Here is a 20,404-nt window from a genome sequence, read left to right as displayed (position 1 = left end):
GCATTCCTGGCTCAAAAGGTGATACTGGATTTCCAGGACTTCCAGGCCTACCAGGGCGTGCTGGTCATGATGGTGATGATGGCCTAAGAGGTACTGTTGTCAAAGAAGCTCAAGGAGCACAGCAAGTTATTTTAAGGGAACAGGAAGCCAACTCAAACAATGCTCGCTCAAAGTCTGAAACTTCCATTTAAATCATTGTGAATCCAGTCTCCTTTCTTTCAGGAGATCGTGGCTCACCTGGAGATCCTGGAGATCCAGGTTTTCCAGGGAAACCTGCTGAATGTCTTATTGGCCTACCAGGTTTGCCAGGTGGCCAGGGAGCTACAGGCCCACCAGGTAGGACCTTCTGAATTAAGTGGGTGGGTCTGGGTTTTGGTTTTGCCTTCCAAAGGCCTGAGGGAGCTGCAGTTGTTTCTGGATATTGGTTATAGAATAATATGTGAGAAAATGTGAGCCCATTTAAAAGATACACTTTCTGCAGATGAAAGGAAATGCATGCACTGATTAAGAGAGATTAAGAGTCATTTCCATTGTACAGTACAAAGAGTAATCACAAACTGGCACAAATTCTGCAGGAAAAAGGATATTTTAGTCGTGCCTTCTGTATGGGACTGAACTTGATTCCTTGGTGCAATGCGATTGATAAAGAAACAAATCAGATTAAAAGCTCAGCTAGGCAGAGAACCAGTTTAGGGTCTCAAAAGTACCTGCATATACTGTGTATGATTTTAGTTCCAAAAGAAACACACTCAGGTACCCAGCACAGTATGATTTCAAAATGCTTTTTTTAATTAATCCTTTTTTTTTTTTTTTTTTTTTTTTTTGTAGTAGGGAATGAGTGCAGAATTCGTGGGGTTTTAATGTTTGTCTTTTTCTGAGAAAGAACAAAATTGTCACCTTTTTTTTTCCTTTAAAAAACCAACAACCCACAGCTCTTTTAAGAAACAGAGTTCAAGAAGAGTTTCGTGCTCATGATGGCAAGATAGAGATAAATGTTTCTTTTCCAGACAGATGTACCATACTGCTTTGTCATGTGTTTTTCGTAGGAGGAAGAGGTTCACAAGGTTCAAAAGGAAAACTAGGTCCTCCTGGCTTGAGTATTCCAGGAATCTACGGAAAGCCTGGAGAACCTGGATCAGTAGGTCTTCAGGGAAATACAGGATTACCTGGTCCCAAGGGACAGTCTGGAAGGCCAGGAATCTCTGGTGTGCCAGGTAAGAGTTACCCAGATGCTTGTTTTGATGTAGAAATTCAGTCAGTCTCTGCAAAAAGGTGTCAGTTACACCTTTCCAAATTGAAGATGCTGAAATATTTTTCTATAAACATCTTTCATATAACATTGATATATATATGGAAAACTAATAAATCATAATTCTCTGGATGATGACCATATCTTGAAGCTGTCATGACACAGTACTGAATTTTCTAGAAGTCTTCTGAGAAAAGAGAGCTACCTTACACTGATTTTTGTACGGTGATGTCCTTGCAGTAGGACATGAAACAGTTAACATTCAAAGCAACTCCCCAGCATAATCAAAGTGTAAAATACTTAGTTCTTGTTCAGCATCCCTTTTCAGACAGATAGCTTGTTAATGCTGTCTTCTTTCCCTTAAAAAGCAAGTTCAGAACTTGAGTCTGTCAGAGTTGTGTCAGATCAAGCTCTGTCGCATTAACCAGAACTAACTTTAAGTACAGTAGATTATCCCTGTAGGTTGTTTCTCAGAAATGTGTTCAGATCTGATTTCTAGAATAAAATAAATCAGGTATGTAATGCTTCTTATCTCTAACAAAGGTTTTTCGTTACTATCAAATCCTTCATTATTCTGTGGGAAGAAGATGGTACATACTTCTTCATATATAACCTATAAAGCTGATGATAAACATGTAGCACTTTACTTGGTTATACAAACATAGACTTCTGGTGTCATTTGAGGGGTGTTGTCATGTCCCAACTGGCCTTCTACTTCTGAGCCAGAAAGGAGTGTCTCTCCCATACCTCCCATGACAGGTCTCCCATCCATCCGTGGATATGTCAGGTACATTATCCTTGCTGTCAGTTCATTGACAGAAGCTGTTGGAGCTACTAATCTAGGTAGTTGGGCATTACTGTGCATGTAAGCGCGGTTCCTGTGGTTAAAGATTGGAAAACTGGCTTGGACAGTATGTTACAGAAATAGAGAAAAAGAAAATAAAATAAAGAACTAAACACTTAAATGACAGGCACATGTGTATTTATTTTTCCGAAGTAATGTTCTATTTCACTGATCAAATACTAAAATACTTTTATATTACTTCCATTCTACAGGCTCAAGGGGAGAGCCGGGTAAAATGGGCCTGTTAGGAATTCCTGGACCCCCTGGTATGGTTGGAAGACCAGGCAGCCCAGGCATCAGAGGCAAGTTGCCATCGTACCTGCCTTCATTATTACTTGGAATATAGGAAAATCCTTGCTGAAGTAGTCTGGTGTATTGTCTTGATGTATGTTATCACTCTCGAGTACATGTGTCATACCGGAATTTACTGGAGTCTTGGTAAATCTTGTGCAGTCTACTGACTGAACAACATTCTTTTACTTCTCTTTAGCATTTTTGAATTGCCACCTTTTATATTTCTTAGGTATTTATAAAAGTGGCTGGCAAGTTGCTAAATAAAGAGCAGAGAGCTTTTTTGTACTATTTTTTCCCATCCTCTTCATGTTCCAAATATCTTTATTATATCTATTCAACAGATAAGATTATACATATATTCAGTATAAGAAATAATTACCATCTCTTGTCATAATCTGTGCTTACAGATGTTTTATTGATGACTGGAGTAATTAAGCGAGTTTAGGTTGTTGATTTGGAATATGTATTTACATATGTAGTTGCCCTTGAAGACAGGAGTTTCATGCTTCCTTTATGCTATTATCTAGTCAGGTTTCTTCAGAAATTTTCATTATATTTTCTTGCAGGTTCTTCTGGCTTGCCAGGACTAAAGGGAAGAAAAGGGTTTCTTGGAGCAAATGGTGAACCAGGTGATAAAGGTTTTCCTGGACCGTCTGAGACCTTGGTTCGTATTGGGAATAAAGGAGAACGAGGCTTAAAAGGTACACATTCATTGCTCTGTCATTCAAAACTAGTTAGGGTTGTCGTCTATGTTGTAGTTCCAGTGGACTCTAAAACATGGAAGAAACTGATTAAGATTGAGAGTATTCACATGGCTTTGAAATAATTATTGCTGAACACTGTAGCTGGCTTTTTTTATGGAATAGTTGGATATTACACAGAGTATTTATTTCCATTTTAACAAGTCCATATTCCTTAAAAAAACTCTTATTGTAGTGTAAAACCAGTAATAATATGTCAGTAGTACTAGGAGGCTTATATACATACATGCTATACGTTCATGTTTTTACACATTTAGTATCCTGTGAGCACAGAAATGTCTGTGCTTTCCAGCTAGATGCTGCATTGCATAGAAATTGACTCTGCTCAGAAATACTTAACTGCCAGAAGAATTTCTGTGTTTGCAGTATTAATATAGACTCTCTGTATATGAGTTGTTTGTGCTTAACTAATGCTGTCTGGCTTTTTGTGTAGACGCTTTCCTATGGAAGCTTTCAGAAAAGTCCTTTTCTCTCCATATGAGAAATACAGAACACATTAACTGTGAGCTTGTCTCTTGCTTATGTGTGTTCACAGAGTGAAATCCTATGCTCCACTTCTGCTTCATTAGCTTCATTAGTTATAAAACTTTAAACTTAACATAAAACTTATATTCTAAGATGTTTTGTGATATTTTTTTAAATGAAACTTTGTTTTAGGAGTTCAAGGAAGAAGGGGTCTAAGAGGAGAAAAAGGAGATGCTGGTGTGCAAGGTCTCCCAGGTCTCGATGGGTCTGAAGGAATGCCTGGTATACCAGGTATGGACTACATCTATTCAAAATATACTGTATCATATGGAGAGTGGAGAGAACACTACCTCAGTGCTAGCACATAAAGCTGGCTCCAGCAGCAGCACAACATTCTCTGTATTAATTCTGAAGCTTTTATGAGAATTCTGAAACTGACCAGTTTCAAACGCTATTTGAAAGTCATAGCAGATACCACCAAATTATTCTGTTTCCTTCCAAATATAGACCAATGTTTCAGGTGATAAATAGAAAGTAATACTAAATCCTGAATAGTAATAACTTTAAAATCTTAAAGCCGATGAGGTGAATGAATAAATATTGATAATTATAAAAATGAAGAGAAGTTAGAATTCCTGGTATTATAAATGAAAGTCTGAATTCTAAAATATGAAAAGTAAAATTATGTACAAAAGTATTTCAGAAGTTTTTTAAATTTCAGATTGATTTTATTTTCCTTTTCAGAGTCTGCATGTTTGGCTTATATTTTGATAGTTACTCTATCTTCAGTGAAAAGCAGACTTAAAAAGAACGTGCATAAATTATAAACCTACCTCAGCTATTCCATAAAGTTTTGCTCTATCGTTACCATAACCTCTTGCATAATGATAGATGTTGACCCTTGAATGAGGCAATGCAACTGTTTTTTCAGATTAATGCTAACATCTTTACTTCTCTGTATTCTATATTTTTGATTCCTTGAGGTAACTTCTTTATAGAAAACCATATGACAGTATAATTAGGTATATAAAACTGGTTACAATTAGAAATAATTTTAAACTTGTAATCAAAGTGGCTCTTCTCACAATGGCAATTATCCATGCTTTATGTCATTATAGAATCACTGCTATATTCTGTCACTGCAGTGTAGCCATCACGGGGAAAACTGCAAATGTTCTTCTACTCCATAACTTTTTATGGAAGAAAATACAGCCTCACCTGCCTAAACATTCAGGCATTGTTAGGACCGTGGAATTTAGATATTTGGACATTCTAGATGCGACTAGATCTTGTAGTCATTTAACTGAATGCTAAGTTAGCTAAATTAAGCTGAAGAAAAGTGAGCGGGGGGGAAAAAGTGTGTAAGCCATGTAAGAGAAAGCTCTTTAGTATACCGGTCATGAGAAGTGCGTAATGACTAAGTAATAATGTGATTGTGACATGGGCAGAAACCAGACTGAACTCAAGGGGGAACAATGAAAGGAGAGACCAGTGTGTAAATACAAATTCATGATCTTGATCAAAATTTGCAAAAATATGTTTCAGTTGCTGCCTCTTAAGTACTGTGGTCACAAACCATAGTTTTAATGTCGATACATAAGATGCTTTTTATTTCCTTGACTTTCTGACAATAATAATGGTAATTTTATCTGTGTCTGGGGCAAGAGGCTGCATGTTGATTTATAAAATAATAAGGATACCATGACAAGGTGTGTGGTAGAAGAGTCTGTATTCATGAAAGCTTTACCAGCCAGCCAGTGTCTAAAGTAAACATGTGAAGATGATACTTATTTCTTCATCTTGCAGGTGTCAAAGGATTTATGGGTCTTCCAGGGATTCCTGGAGGACATGGATTCCCAGGTACACCAGGAAACAAAGGGGACATGGGAATTCCAGGTAACATTCTGTCAAGCAATATTACAAATTTATAGAGCTGTATAGAAGCATTTGCACAGATCTGAGCAGTTACTGTAAGCACACTACAGAATATTTAGGCTGGGATTTATTCTTTGCAGTACCTATAGACTTCTCGCCACCCCAGCATTTGCTTGACTTGCAGAATGCAGTTCTCCCTCTATCTAAATGAAATATTACTTCTTTAATGTATATATTGTTACGTGTAAGAACTTCTTTTTAAGTGGCTGTGTAAATTACTTAATCTTTAATGAAGACTTAAAATCTGAATACACAAGCAGTAGTTCAGAAAACACGAGGTGTAGTTTGCAATTATGATCATTTAAAGAATGGTATCAGAATCAGTATTTTTCCAGGTCCAAAAGGACAGAAAGGATCTCCAGGCTTTCCAGGACCACCAGGTGACCCTGGTCCACCAGGCTATGGTGGCTTTCCAGGTGACAAAGGAGATCCTGGGTACCCATCTGCTGGGCCTCCAGGAGAACCTGGTCCAAAGGTATGAAGGCAATGGAAATATCATTTTATTAGGCAATAAGCAGAGCCTTTGACTACAGAAACAGAACAGTATGAAAGCAAGAGCTGCAGAGTCTGCAGAAGTAGACGATTTATTAGTAATAAAAAATAGGAATATCCTATTGTGTCATTACTGAGGAGAAATTTTTGAGTTTGGTATATTTTATTTTTCTCTTTGTGCAAGAATTTCTTATTTGTAAAACTGGAACATCCTGGCAATAACTTTGTTTCTGTAAAAGTTGCTAATCTATGAAGAACAAGAACTTGCACTTCAAAAGTCAGCAGTAGGCATACTTGTACATTAAAATGTACAGAAAAACATAACCAAATGCAAAAGTTTCGTAATCTAAAATTGTACTGTTGTTTTTTAACAGTCTAGTAATGTCATTACACTATATGAATTGTTTTTTTTTCTTACAAATATATATTCAGTATATATATTCAGTTACATATTGCTAAGAAAGTAACAGTACCTTTTAAGTTAGGTCACTTGGATACAGTTTTACTCCACATATCCTGGTTGTTGAACAACTTGGGAGTATTTTTACATATGACTAAAATTTATCTAAAATGCATAGTTGAGGCTGTAAACTATATTGTAACTCCTGTGATCTGTTCAAATTAGCTGTTTATTTTCCGTATTAGCTGGTATTGAGCTTATTGTCATGAAAGTCAGTAGGAATTCAAGGAAAAATATGCAGCTGTACAAAATCCTGAAATGCATATTATGCAAGGAATGTAAGTTGGATCAAAAGAGGAGTTGTTAGAATAAAGTTGGAGCGAAGTCTATGTGCTGGTGAAAATATCTAAAGACTGAAGTTGGTTTGTACAGATTAAAGAAAGATTTTTCTTTTTCTTAGCTATGGCTATAGCATCAGTGGTATTATGAGAAGACTTCATATTAGTCTACTTTGATTTTTGTCTGAAAATCATAATGAACTATGATTACACTTAACCTTTAGAATTACGTATGATTTTTCTATTATCCAAATATGGAATGTAATGTATGTAATGTAATGTGATTTTTTTACCTGTTTGTGTGCAACTGCTGTTTCCCAGGGAGATCCAGGCCTCCCAGGAGTTCTAGGCAACAAAGGAGAAAAAGGATCCCAAGGACATCCAGGACTTAAAGGAGTACCAGGACAACAGGGCATCAGAGGGGAAGCTGGAGGTGCAGGAATCCCAGGTATGCTTTGGTTTGGAGGAGTGGTGAGATGTTGACATGCTTCTAGAAGAAGATAATTTCTCATTAAACTACACAGACTGCTTTTGGGGTGGCATATTTATATTCAGCTGCTGTAAACCTAAACAGCTCCTTTGTAGTCAGTGCAGACAGGCTAGCTTACATCAGCTAGAGATCTTTCGCAGCTGTCCGACACAGAAAGAATAGCAAAGTTCTCAGACTGAGTCTGGATCTAGTGATAACGCCTTTTCTCCTCCCTGACACCCTTTCTTCTTACAGGGAAGCTTGGACCTCGTGGACATACTGGTGTTAAAGGACAGCAGGGCTGCCCAGGACAACAGGGCATTACAGGCCCTCCTGGTATGGTATACAGCATGTCTCCCACATCACTGCCCCTTCGTTTGTTATTTTCTTTGTAAAGAGGCAGTTGATCTTCTGAGCTTTTTAGAATTTAACTGATGCAGTTGCAGTCTCTGTTAGTTCAATGTTTGTTCACCTTCTCTGGTTCCAGCTAAGGTCTGTAACAGCCACTTCTCAAAGTTATCAGTTCAGCTGAGGCAAGAGGTTTTAGTTTTGTTTCACTATTGTAAAGATTTTGCTTTTTTTCATCCAGGGGTCTCAAGATGTGATATCCACACAATTGTAAGAAAGGCTGCTTCTACCTCCTAAAAGAGAATAATAAACTAAGATCTAGCTAGATGAGAAGGAGAAGAAAATGAATTAAAGAGGAAAGAGGGGACAGAGTTGTAGTTGTTTGTTAAGGCAACAGAAAAGATCAAACCACTCAAAATATACCTAAGAGGGAGTGTGTAGCAACAGAGAGATATCCAATGCAGGCATTATGATGTTATGGCTTTATTGACTTTAGTGAACTTGCACTGAGTTAGCAAAGTTAGCAAAGATCAGAACCTACCCTCTGTTCAGAGAAACCTTGAATTTGTAATAAAACCAGGGACAGAAACCACACTAATTGTATGGATTCCCACCAGCATGGGTTAAATCAAAGGCAGGGTCCTAAAATGTCTTTGAAATTCAGGAAGTTATTACCCGTGAAAACAGTGGAGGTGTTAATTGAAGTCCAGTGAGCTCAAAAAAATTATATATTGCTCTTTACAAATGTTTATATAACAACACAGTTACGTCTATCTTTGACGTTGCTGAGCTAATTAGATTTTAATAAGGGAGACTCATATCTTCTTCCTTTGAAATGCAAAATCATTAAACTGAAAATGATATTGTGGTCCATTATAATTCGCAGGTGCTGTTGGAGACCCTGGAAGAAATGGACTTGGTGGTGAAAGAGGTAATCAAGGTCAGGATGGTATGCCTGGTCCCCCAGGAGCAAAGGGAGAACCAGGTAACACCAGTGAAATATTTTCATTCTATTTGACTTTTTTTTTTTCTCACTAGTTAAACTGACATGGATTATTTGGGAAGGATTAATAAGGAGCTTCTGTGGAGCCAAAGATAAGTTTAGACCACAGACGAGTTTGGTCACATGTCAAAAACTGTTGCAGCTTGGGTGGGATGTGTTACCACATCCACCAGATCCACCAGACCTGGCACCATCAGACTGCAGTTGTTCTGTTCTTTACAAATCCCCTAGAATGGTAAAACTTTCCCTGCTGATGAGGATATCAAATCTTTCCTGGAACTGTTTTGTGCTGAAAAATGTAAGAACTTTTTTGACCACAGAATCATGAAGTTGTCTGAAAAATGGTAAAAGGCAATTGAACAAAATGGACACTATATTGCTTAATACAGTTTCTGTTTCCCGTGAAAAATTCACCTTCCATTTACCCAGAAAAAAAAACACCCCACAATGATTTTTTGGCCAACCCAGTAGTATAAAAAGGATAGTGAGAGGGCATTCATGGTATTTCGTAAGCTTTTTCATATTAAGTTTGAAGTAATCACTGTTAACGTATTATATTTTTTAGGTATTTACATTTCTTCTATTTTTCTTACTAATTTAAGTGCAGATTTTTCTTCTGCTTTTTTTCCTCTGAAAGAAGACAAAGCTTATTATTGTAGAATGTACCTCACATATGATTGATCAATTAGAGTTTCTACTATAAAGAAATATAAATGTAGATTTTAGTTATATGTAAAATATAATTTATTATTTCCATTTCATCTATCCAGAAACACAAATTAAATTTCTACATTTTGATTCAGTAAATTCTGAAGAAATGTATGATATATTAGATAACAATGATGTTTTCTAAAAATTATTCAGGACTTTGAGTGTAACGTGACCTAATATCTTATAGGAGCTCCAGGGAGAGGAATTCCTGGCCTTCGAGGTATTCCTGGTCGTAGAGGTGAGCTGTCTTTGCTGAAACCAAAAGCTTAATTTTTAAATACCAGAATCATCATCTTCATCTCTAAGTTGCCTCCTCCTTTTGGATGCCTGACATAGCACTAGAAGTGTCAGAAGAAATTAAGAGTTATTTGGTGCTTTTGATCAATGATTTGGTGCTATATAGTAAATGTCAACAGTTCTTGCCTGTAAAGTTAAGACTACTGTAAAAGGGAAATAAAGAAGCTATCTTCGGTGGTTTTGTGAAGATGATATACACATTCCAGAGCTTTTGAAATTTTATTGGGATTCATAATTTGATTAACAGAGTATGTTCTAATGAAAACAGATGCTGCTGCTGAATGCTAAGCACAGTGTAAGAAAGATACACTGATTGCGTTTTAATTTTGCTCACTCCCCTTGTATGTTGATGAACAGCTGATTGAAGAGACCCTTCACATTTGTTAGGTTTTGCATTGTATTTCTAGTACTAGCAGAAATCCATTGTTTTGCTTTATTAAAGTACAAAAAAACCCAACTCTCTTCATATCCTCCATACATAGATCATGCACTCTAAGATCAACCTTAGAACAGTATCTTTTTTGAATAATCTCTTATTTTATTGAACTCATATTGATGCTTTTAGCTGTAATTTAATTTAAAAGAATTTGCTGGTTCTGATGTTCAAAGAAGCATTTCTTCTAGTTATGCCTCAAGAAATATTCCCTGCGTTGGTCTTTCTACCTTCCACTCAAATTTATTGCTTTGTATCTGAAGTGCAATCTCTGAAGTGGAGTTTTTAAAAACATTTTGAAAAAAAAACAAAAAACAACCAACCAGTGGTGTATGCACTACTTTGCAGTGAGTCTTTGCACAACTATTTGCTTTACAGTAGCAAGGTGGCTTTGAGGACTTCTCCATAATAAAAACAAAGGCTGAATTCCACCTCTGCAGTACAGTTAATGCACATATTTTGTGTAGTCACACCATCTCACCATCTTGACAGATGTAATACTTACACTTTGCAGGAATCAAAGGGGACATGGGACTCCCTGGTTTTCCTGGGCCACCAGGTATGAAAGGTCATCAGGGTGATCAAGGACCCGTTGGACCTCCTGGCTTAATGGGGTTACCTGGATTTCAAGGTGCAACAGGCATGGCAATTAATGGTCAAAAAGGGAACAGAGGTATTGCTGGTGCAGATGGAAGACCAGGTGAGTTGTTTTAAGTCCTCCTTTATCTGAAATTATATACTGATAATAGAAAGCAGAATTCACCCTGTCCAGCACTCAAGGTTGAAAGGGGTCCTCTCCGAAGAAAGCTTGATAATTAAACAGGTAGTTCTTTTTCCAGTTAATCCAGTGGTACCATTGCAAACCCTGTGATGATCAGTGCAGTGTGATGTAAATTAAAATAACACTAAGCTTTGCAGTCCACTTGATTGCACTGTTTTGCTTTCTCCTCATGCTGTCCGTAGGGCAGCTGAGATCCAACTTTAAACAACTGAGATAGCATGAGTGTGTAGACATGGCACTTGGAGACATGGTGTAGTGGTGGACTCAGTGGTGTTAAGTTCATGGTTGGACTCGATGGTCTCAAAGGTCTTTTCTAGCCTAAATGATTCTGTGATTACAGGCATAACGACAACTGGAAGATAGTCAAAAAACACTAGTGCTATGGAGTACTGCAAGGACTCAACTCTTATCTCAGATGAAATTAGCAGGCTAGGAAAAATTACTTGATTTTTTTTTTAATGGGTATATTTCTTTGGAAATCACTGAGATGGAAAACATGAGTACCATTATAGTCATTAAATGTTGTACTGCATTGTATGTAATGTATATGAAGTGCTGTTGGCAGTAGTCTTAGTTACTCTGATGTTTCTGGACAGGTCCTCCTGGTTTTCCAGGGCCTCCTGGTCTTCCCACTCCCAGCATGAAAGGAAGCAAAGGTGTTAGAGGGGCAAATGGCATACCAGGGCAAACAGGCCCAGCCGGTGACGTTGGTCCTCCCGGACCAAAGGTCAGTGAAAGGAACATTGCTTGTTTCTTACTCCATTGTTAACTTGCTCTTACCATGAAAATAACACTCAGGGCAATTTAAAAACAAACAAACAATAAACCAAAACAACAACAAAAAAATCCTCCCCAAAAACCCTTGTAACAGAGGAAAGATATTAAAATGGATATGAAAAGTAGTTTTTATGGACTTAAATGGACCAAAAAGGAATTATTGTCAATTTCTGGCATATCATTTCCTTGGCCATATTATTAACAATTATATGACCATTTCCAACATGCTCACAAATGGAGAAGATAATTCGAGTTGTAGCATTTTCTGTTAATGTAATGCTTTGAATATTCCGAGCAAAATAAAAATGTACTTCATAGCACACAGATGCTGCTTCCTGCTTATTACTGGTGTTACCTGATTTGCAGGGAGTGGAAGGTCGATCAGGTTATCCTGGTGCTAGAGGGGACCCTGGATTTCTTGGATTCCCAGGTGTAAAAGGTACTCATTTATTTATTACATACAGTCCTGTGTGCCAAATACAATAATTTACATGCTTTGTTATAATAGCATTTGTGTAACAGTACCAAGCGTGGTCCTAGAGACATGAAGATTTTCCATTAAGAGCAGGGTGTAGGTCAGCTATAAATGAAAGTATTCACTAAGAGAACATTTTTGTTGAGTTAGATGCTGTGGGGTATGTCCAAACCAATGTTCAAGTGAAAAAGGACTGAAACTTCAATGGCCTTCATTCCAGGCAAATTCAAAACAAGTTTGTCCTTAGTGACTAACAATGTGCAAGGACTTTGGGACTGTGTCTGCTAATTAGAAAAGCCACACCACTGCTAGAAGATGTGACTTGTTGACAACCCGTTAGCTATAGATCTCAAGATCGTTTAATCGTCATTACAACACAGAGCACTGGGTGTTCTCTTTGCCATAAGAATAGTCCCAATTACAACCTAATTTACCAGTTTATCAGCAGATGAATTGTTAAATATATTGGCTTCATTAATTCCATAGTTCTGAGGGTTAGTTGGATCAGTAGCTGGCTAAAAATCCTTTTTAATTTAGACATTTTTCTAGTGATTTAAATCTGACAGAGGTCTGCATTACTCCAGTATTCTCATTTGTCAATTGCATGATTTACAGCAACACAAAATTGTCATTACCTCTTTAACCTACTGGTTTGAGTTCCATGCTAATTATTGTGTATTTTAAACTTCTTCAAATTTGAAAAGTCACTGTACTTACAGTAATTATACTTTCTTAAGCAAAAAGCTCTAATTTCATGGCATAGTTAATCAAATCACCTGACTTGATGATAAAAATACATTTATTTTTTTTTTTGATTTCCAGAGGAGCTGTGGAAAATAATTTGAATGCAACCTCTTATTTTGTACAGTGAAAATAATTGCTTATTAAGTTTCAAACACTTGAAAAACTATGCAACCCCTCTAAGAGCCATCAGCATAACTGACAGTAGGGTTTAAAGGGAGCAGAACTGCACAACATCACTAAAGGCAGCACTTGACCTGCAAACTCAGTGACAAAAACATGTAAGATGAAAAGGACATAGTCTAAAGTTGAGATTTGTAAGCTATGTTTATGGGACCAGCCATTACATGAAGACAGGCCTGGAAACAACTTATAAACTGAATGCACTTGGCCTATAAATTATACAGTAATAGCAGAGATGCGTAAGACCACTTTTGCATTTCAAGTGAGTCTGCAGGTTGTGTTACTCCTTGGGAAGGTTGCATGGATTTTGCAGGACCCCTGAATAACAACTCTGAAACATTGACAGTTTTTTTGACATTTTAAACCAGACGGATGTATCTTCAATCTTCTTTTTTAGGAGAAAAGGGTAATCAGGGACCCCCTGGACCACAAGGTGCAGAAGGACCAAGGGGACCAAAGGGCCAGCATGGTAACCAACTCTTACTCTAATACCAGCTGACTTAGGTTGATCTGTTTGTTTTGCGTTGTAGCTTGTTTGCTTTCTTTTAATGTAAAGCAATAGCTCTTCATTTTATTTTTGCTGCTAGGTCCACCTGGAGTTCCTGGGAGAATATTCTCTGTCCCAGGAAGCAAGGGTCCTCCAGGACTGCCAGGAATCCCAGGAAGACCAGGTGATCAAGGAATTCAAGGGATTCCTGGACTACAAGGTGGTTTATATTTTTGTCTCTGTACATGTTTGTGTCCGTGCCTTAGTGGAACATTTTGGTTTGATGGGAAAACATGCTTTGGCATACAAAATTGACGTGTCTTTAAAAATACCCCTCATATTTAAAAGCAGCTCTTTGTACCTTGTTAACAACCTTGTATTCATAACTTGTCCCATTCCATTTGCCCTCCACCCTTGCAGTCAGTGAGTGAGTTTCTTCCTCAACATAAGCCTAAGCAAAACAATGGAATAAAAAGTAAACTTGGATCAAAACATTCCCCATTGTCATACAATGAGAACCATGTTCAGGATGGTTGTCATTCTGGGGGCAAAATTATCACATGTAATAGAAGTACTCTAGATACGTTACCAAGTGATTGTGTCTGTCGTAGTCTGGGGTTGGGAAGGGAAAGGAGAGGCTGGCTACTTCTCCATTGGCACTAGAAGTGAAACCTGCCACATCTGTGAGGAATGGGGAAGCAGGGTAGGATGAAGTGGATTTGCAGTGGGTACTTGGCCACCCTTCTCAATACCACAGTTTTCCACCCAAGGAAGGGAACTCCTCAGGGGCACAGGCTTGCCAGAAGACATGCCCCACTCAGGCCTTCAGCGTAACAAAGCAGGCACTAAAGAATTGTTGTTTTAAACTTTCCTTGAAGCTGTTTTACGAAGGAGCTGCATTACTTATTGAATTATAAACTGTAACCAAGATGATTATGGCCTGTTACTGTATTTTGTAAATATTACTATTGTATAACACATACTAAAGGAAAAAGCTATTTGCTTTGATATCTGTAAACATTTCTTATGAGAATAATGTTTTTCTGCAATACATTCAATATTTCCTTGTAATCTTCCTGATACTGGTGACAGTAACACTTCAGACAGTCTCAAACTTAGTAAATTCATGCTGATTTTGCTATTCTAATGCAGCTATATGGGGATTTTAACTTTCTTCATTAGCAGTCCTTAAAACCTAGAATTAACTACTGCTATATGATTTTGTTTTTTCTTGATCACAATTTAGGACCTAAAGGAATAAAAGGTCTACCAGGAAGTTTTGGTCATCCAGGTCAACCAGGACTGCCTGGTCCGAAAGGAGACAGAGGATTTCCAGGACAAAGAGGTACAGGGAAGCAGACATCTCTGTTTGACTGCTACTACTGAATTTACAGATAAACTGTATTCCTGATTTCTGTAAATCCTTCCTTTTGCATGTACTGAGACTCTAACATTTGCAGTAGCCTTAGGGCTACAAGCACACGTAAGCACATTCTTAGCTTTTAACAGATTCATTACTGAAATACTTTACAAAAATACGCCTTGACTGTGCTTCTCTGTTATTAATCACATTTATTTATCCACTTGAAATCCCTAGGTATCAGCGTGCCTTTTTATGACATCGAAATAGAACTAAATATTTTTAATTAGTCACCATGAAATATTTTTACTTTACAACTTTTTTGGTAAAAATGGCCATGGTTCTTTAAAATACCTCACCATTCCGTGAAACTATGCAATATAAAGCTAACTGAACTAAGTCTGAAGGAGTCAATACATTTAGCAACAAATACTACCAATTTTCTACTTGTATCTTCTTATTGATAAATTGTTAATTTTCAAGTGGTTCCAAATTTTGTTTTACTTCCAAATGAAGTAAAAATTTCAGTAAGAATGATAATATTTGGAGTCATATTTCTTTCCCCTCCACAGGACAACCTGGGCTGATTGGCTTTCCAGGTCTACAGGGGTTACCTGGATCACCAGGTACTATCATTGCTGGCTCAACAAGAAGAGGTTTTATCTTTACCCGGCATAGTCAATCAACAAAGATTCCTTCATGCCCATATGGGACATCACAGATCTATGTTGGCTATTCGCTGCTTTTTGTACAAGGAAATGAACGAGCACATGGACAAGATCTTGGTACTGTATTGGTAAACATTTTCAATTCTTTTTCTTTAGAGTCCAATAATGCAAGCTGTCATGAAACCAAACTCACAGTAAGTGTCCAAGATGAGCACTGGCTTCAATGATCAGTCTCCAGAGTGGTCTGCTGCTCTGAGTCAATTCAGGAATCATAGCCTGAAGGACAGCTTTCTTTCCTGAACTTCTATATTCCCTTTTTGCTATCCCTAGACATTTTTGAGGAGGAATTCAGTTACTTATGGATAGGTGTCTAGTATAAATATTCACAACATCTGCACAGGGCTGACAGTAACAACACAGGATCTGAGATAGAATCTTGCTTTTTTTGGAGACCAAATGAGATGCTTTAGGGGGCCAAAAAATGTCATCTGAAGTTTTTGTTTAAGAAGCTGAATCCCTGCCACTGTGCCAAGGACTGAAACCATTCAAAAAGATACTGTTATTTTAACAGATTTTGTTCTTAGCCCTTATTTTTTCATATATGTATTTTTATATATACCATAAGCATTTTGCTTTCATGTAATTCCACTGTACAGACACTTCTCTATAGCTACCAACTGTTTTAATTCACATTATAGTAGATTGGATGCCATGATGTGTTTGCTGCACTAAATATAAGCTCCTATCTGTCACAAACCTCTCCTCTTTTGTCTTTTAGGAACAGCTGGTAGCTGCTTGCAGAGATTTACCACCATGCCTTTCTTATTCTGTAACACCAATGATGTCTGTAGTTTTGCTTCTCGTAATGACTATTCATACTGGCTGTCAACTGCAGCAGTAATGCCAGTAGACATGGCACCAATTTCTGGCAGGGCTCTAGAGCCACATATAAGCAGGTAAGAATATAAGAATTGTAGCTTTTCTGTCCTGGAACCTGAAATCTTAGGCAAAGAGCTGCCCATCTCAGCCAGTACAAGCATTGTTTTTAACCACCTGATTTTTGCTTACTTACCTAAATACGTCAGATATGATATGTCAGTGATACTGTTAAGAAAAGTTAGATTAAAGCTAGGGTCCCACCACAGGGCTTAATCTGAATAGCTAACATAGAAGATGGCACACAATCCTACTGATTGCAGTGATATTTTTTTAAAAACCTATTGTTGTATATATTGGAGGGAGACTAAATTGAAATAAAGACAGCTTCGTTATTTGAAATGCAGTACAAATCAAGTTTTTATTTCAATTACGTGTGATACATTGACTGTAGTTGGTGAAGAGCATAGCAAATTTGGGCTGTATGTTCTCTGCTATGAAACACCCTTGTGCAAATATGGCCCTTTCTAATTTCTTTAAAACAGCTGAAAAGGATGAAGAGCATCTTAAGAGGAAAAGCTCTATAAGCATGAAAGACCAAGAACAGCAAAATCAAAGATGGGGAAGCAAACTTTGCACTCTGTCTTCTGGCCTCCCCTATCCAGTTGCTGCAATCTAGTGGTTCAGCCTCATAGTTTCTTCCTTTAGGAAAGACTATTTTTTCTAATCTTAGCAAATAAAGGCACAGAGCTTTGATCTAAACCGTAACAACATAAAGTAGTAAGAACACAAAGAAGGGAATTTAGCTTACTTCAGTAAAGGCAAAATTGGGAAGCTCAAATGTTCTGAGACTAATTCCCATCTTATACCAATTTTTGTCTGGTGTTACTAGCAGAGATTGCAAAGCAATTACAAAGCAAGACATTTGGGTTACCTTCCATCTACTTATCTCCTCATTAAACAGAGAAAACCTGTGTGAGTTGTAACATTTATAGTAAGCCCTGCCATTAGGTAGCTACTGTCCCAGAAGATACCATTTTTGTCTGCTTTCATGTTTTCCCTTGTATCTGCACTGAATGCATGCGGTTTTCTTCTTACAGGTGTGTTGTCTGTGAAGGAGCTGCAATGGTAATAGCAGTTCACAGCCAAACGACTGTAGTTCCTCCATGTCCAGAAGGCTGGATCTCTCTCTGGAAGGGTTTTTCTTTTGTTATGGTAAGGATATAAAGACTTGAATTATTATTTTTATGACCTCTCACTTTCACTGGCATTTTCATCTGCTCATAGCTCATTTGTTTCTTAATAATTGTTAAATTGGCTTTTTTTCCCTTTGCCAAGAAGTAAACAATAACTCAATTAACAGAAGCACTGGAGCGACTGTTCTGATCTGCCCTCAAAAATAGGTGGCAGGAGGGCAAACGGGAAAGATGAAAGGAGAACCATAAGATTTTAGTCTGACAAAATAACTGCATGCTCTCATTTTCATGCGTCATGCTGAGATCTAGGAAACAGGTTTGGGGAATGGAGTGGTTAAACTCGTCCTGATACGCAGAAATAACTGACCCATTTCTATGCCAGGCAGCTCTTCTATAAATCAGATCGAGGCTGTACTCCACAGAAGGCTAAAATCAAACCAAATGCAGTACACTGTCTCCAAAAGACTGCCTCAGCAGTTTTGGTGCCATAACAAGATATGAGTGAAGGAAGTTCATAATGTGCCTGCAAACTGAGAACTGATTATGGGAATGAGGGTGTATCTATAATAGGGAATATAGCACTTAATCTTTGTTATCCATGCCCGTGGGATGTCATAGGGATGCCAGCAAATGAGGGTAAAAGACAATGAAAAATGCCCTTTTTTGCATCATGTAAAGTCTTTTTTAGATCTAGTGTGAAATTTATTGTCTCTCCTGGGATTTGGCCTTGAGTAATAATCATCATCTTGGAAAAGAAAGATAATTTTTGCGGCATCTGGTTATAATAATGTGCTTGTTTTCAACATCAGCAAATTTAAATGGTATTTTCTAGCCAATTTTCTACTGTCATAAATTACTTTAGAGCTATTTCTACAAGCATTTACCAACATCAGAGAAGGCAAATGCCTTCTTTACTTTTTGTGTTCAGAGAAACAATCAGTGCAACAAAAATATGAACATGCACACACACACAAAATAAGGGATTTGGCTTGTTTGTAATTCAGTTACTGTAGTCCTCAATTGGACAGAAGCCAGTTACTTTCTAGGCTTTGTACTGGTTACAGTCTCATGCCTTTTCTTGGAGCAGAAAAAGGCCTTTGCAGAGACTTAAGAAATGCTGTAACTGTGCTTGATTTCATAAGGCTTTTGTGCTTCATTTTAAGTTGGATAAAACTAATTTGTCTTCATTTTGTTTTGTCCAAGATACACCACAGAACAGATGGTATGTTTTAGAGAGAATTTTTTTTTTGCCTGCAGTTTACTAAAAGCTGATGGACAAGTTCTCATTAAAAAATGTATTGGTACTTACAGTATACAAGTGCCGGCTCAGAAGCTTCTGGCCAAGCACTGGCATCTCCTGGATCTTGCTTGGAAGAATTCAGAGCCATCCCATTCATCGAGTGCCATGGCAGGGGGACATGCAACTACTACACAAATTCCTACAGCTTCTGGTTGGCATCATTAAATCTAAGAAGAATGTTCAGGTAAACTGTACTTCCCTGCATCCATGTGCATCAAATCCATGCTGCAAGTGCCCAAAGAGACAATAACTACCTGCATAATATGTCGCAGCTCCCCTTGTAATTCCCCTTGGTTTAGACACCCCTCTTTGTTAGGTTTCGGGTCATTCTGTTGCACAAAGAGGCCTTGAAGTGTGCCAAGGATTTCAGTAGTGTTGTCAGTAATTCCATATCCAGAGTTTTGTCGTCTCTACCTGTTTTTTAAAGAAAAAGGTAAATTATTTTTAAAAAAGAAAAAGTAAATTTTTGGTTTCTTTCTTTTAGGAGACCTCTGCCACAGACTTTGAAAGCAGGAGGACTAGAAAATATCATCAGCCGTTGTCAGGTCTGCATGAAGAGACCAGTCTAAATAGTGGCCACTCTTGATGAAACACTGCTTTTATTCCAAAGAATTGCCTAACTCCGAAGAGCTATAATTTATTAAAGTCCAGCTGCATCTGGAAAGAAAATTATAAATTGCCAATGCAGCACTGTGGTGAGGTAGGGCAACAGTTTGACTTTTGTCTTTGGCAAATGACAAAGCACTTTGTCGGAGAAAGCTTGCAATGGCAGTCTGCAGGGGCTTCTCCTGAACTGTGTCGTTTCTAAGCTGCATCTCCATGATAAAACTATGGCATTGCCAGATCTTTAATGAAAGATGTTAATGCTGCCTTGCATCATGTGCTTTTCAAATTGCAAGACAAACTAAATGCTCTAATATCAGCTTACGTATGTTCAGTGTTCAAAGTGGATATAATTAAAGATTAAAATCTGGCATTTACGAGAGATAGGGTTCAATAGTAAATATTTTCAGTGCACTTTTAAATATGTATTGATTCATTTAGGGTTGTTTTGGTTTGGCTTTTTTGTCTAATAAACAAGTGTCTCCCCATTTGCCATTCTTCTGGCTGGCAAACAGGAATACAATCTTTTTTGTATCACTACAATAGTAACAGTTCTTGACAAGCCAGAAAGGGAGCTACACGGTGCACTGGGCAGACAGGACAGTGGTGACAAGCACCAGCCGCGTTCTCCAGAGTGGCTATGGCTAAGGGCTGATGAATTGAAAGTGTTGGAAAGTTTTCATTAGATTCCATGGCTTTTGACACAGATCATGAGATCTTTTAAATTCTTCAAAAGATGACAGTATTTGGCCTTTATTATGATCATATACTTTTGTCTCTATTGAAGAACAACGATTAAGCATATCATAATTTGGGATTTTGATGGAATTAACTATTACTGTATGGTTCAAGGGCTCCCTTGGTATTATCAGGTTATCATATGCCTATCAGGTTGTGATCTTTTCTATTTTTAATAGA

The 20,404-nt window shown here is 37.6% G+C and overlaps 1 protein-coding gene across 1 annotated transcript in view; it reads left to right on the top strand.

Moving 5' to 3' along the window:
• LOC104538661 (collagen alpha-3(IV) chain-like) overlaps positions 1–19,452 on the top strand; it is a gene marked incomplete at its 5' end in the record, with an annotated part of 33,892 nt that extends 14,440 nt beyond the window's left edge. The window contains 22 exons of the mRNA XM_010181942.1: positions 223–355; positions 1,047–1,214; positions 2,306–2,395; positions 2,954–3,088; positions 3,806–3,904; positions 5,420–5,509; positions 5,884–6,023; positions 7,100–7,226; positions 7,503–7,583; positions 8,482–8,580; positions 9,497–9,547; positions 10,554–10,739; positions 11,417–11,547; positions 11,964–12,036; positions 13,394–13,456; positions 13,584–13,703; positions 14,730–14,828; positions 15,416–15,628; positions 16,290–16,467; positions 17,488–17,602; positions 18,895–19,067; positions 19,368–19,452. Coding sequence (XP_010180244.1) covers positions 223–355; positions 1,047–1,214; positions 2,306–2,395; positions 2,954–3,088; positions 3,806–3,904; positions 5,420–5,509; positions 5,884–6,023; positions 7,100–7,226; positions 7,503–7,583; positions 8,482–8,580; positions 9,497–9,547; positions 10,554–10,739; positions 11,417–11,547; positions 11,964–12,036; positions 13,394–13,456; positions 13,584–13,703; positions 14,730–14,828; positions 15,416–15,628; positions 16,290–16,467; positions 17,488–17,602; positions 18,895–19,067; positions 19,368–19,452 — 2,649 coding nt within the window. The remainder of the gene's footprint in view (positions 1–222; positions 356–1,046; positions 1,215–2,305; positions 2,396–2,953; positions 3,089–3,805; positions 3,905–5,419; positions 5,510–5,883; positions 6,024–7,099; positions 7,227–7,502; positions 7,584–8,481; positions 8,581–9,496; positions 9,548–10,553; positions 10,740–11,416; positions 11,548–11,963; positions 12,037–13,393; positions 13,457–13,583; positions 13,704–14,729; positions 14,829–15,415; positions 15,629–16,289; positions 16,468–17,487; positions 17,603–18,894; positions 19,068–19,367) is intronic.
• Between the last annotated feature and the right edge of the window lie 952 nt (positions 19,453–20,404).

This window comes from Mesitornis unicolor, unplaced genomic scaffold (assembly GCF_000695765.1).
Source record: "Mesitornis unicolor isolate BGI_N332 unplaced genomic scaffold, ASM69576v1 scaffold25993, whole genome shotgun sequence".
NCBI classification, from domain to species: domain Eukaryota; kingdom Metazoa; phylum Chordata; class Aves; order Mesitornithiformes; family Mesitornithidae; genus Mesitornis; species Mesitornis unicolor.
Note: the sequence above shows the minus strand (reverse complement) of the source record. Positions and strands in the feature narration are given on the sequence as shown.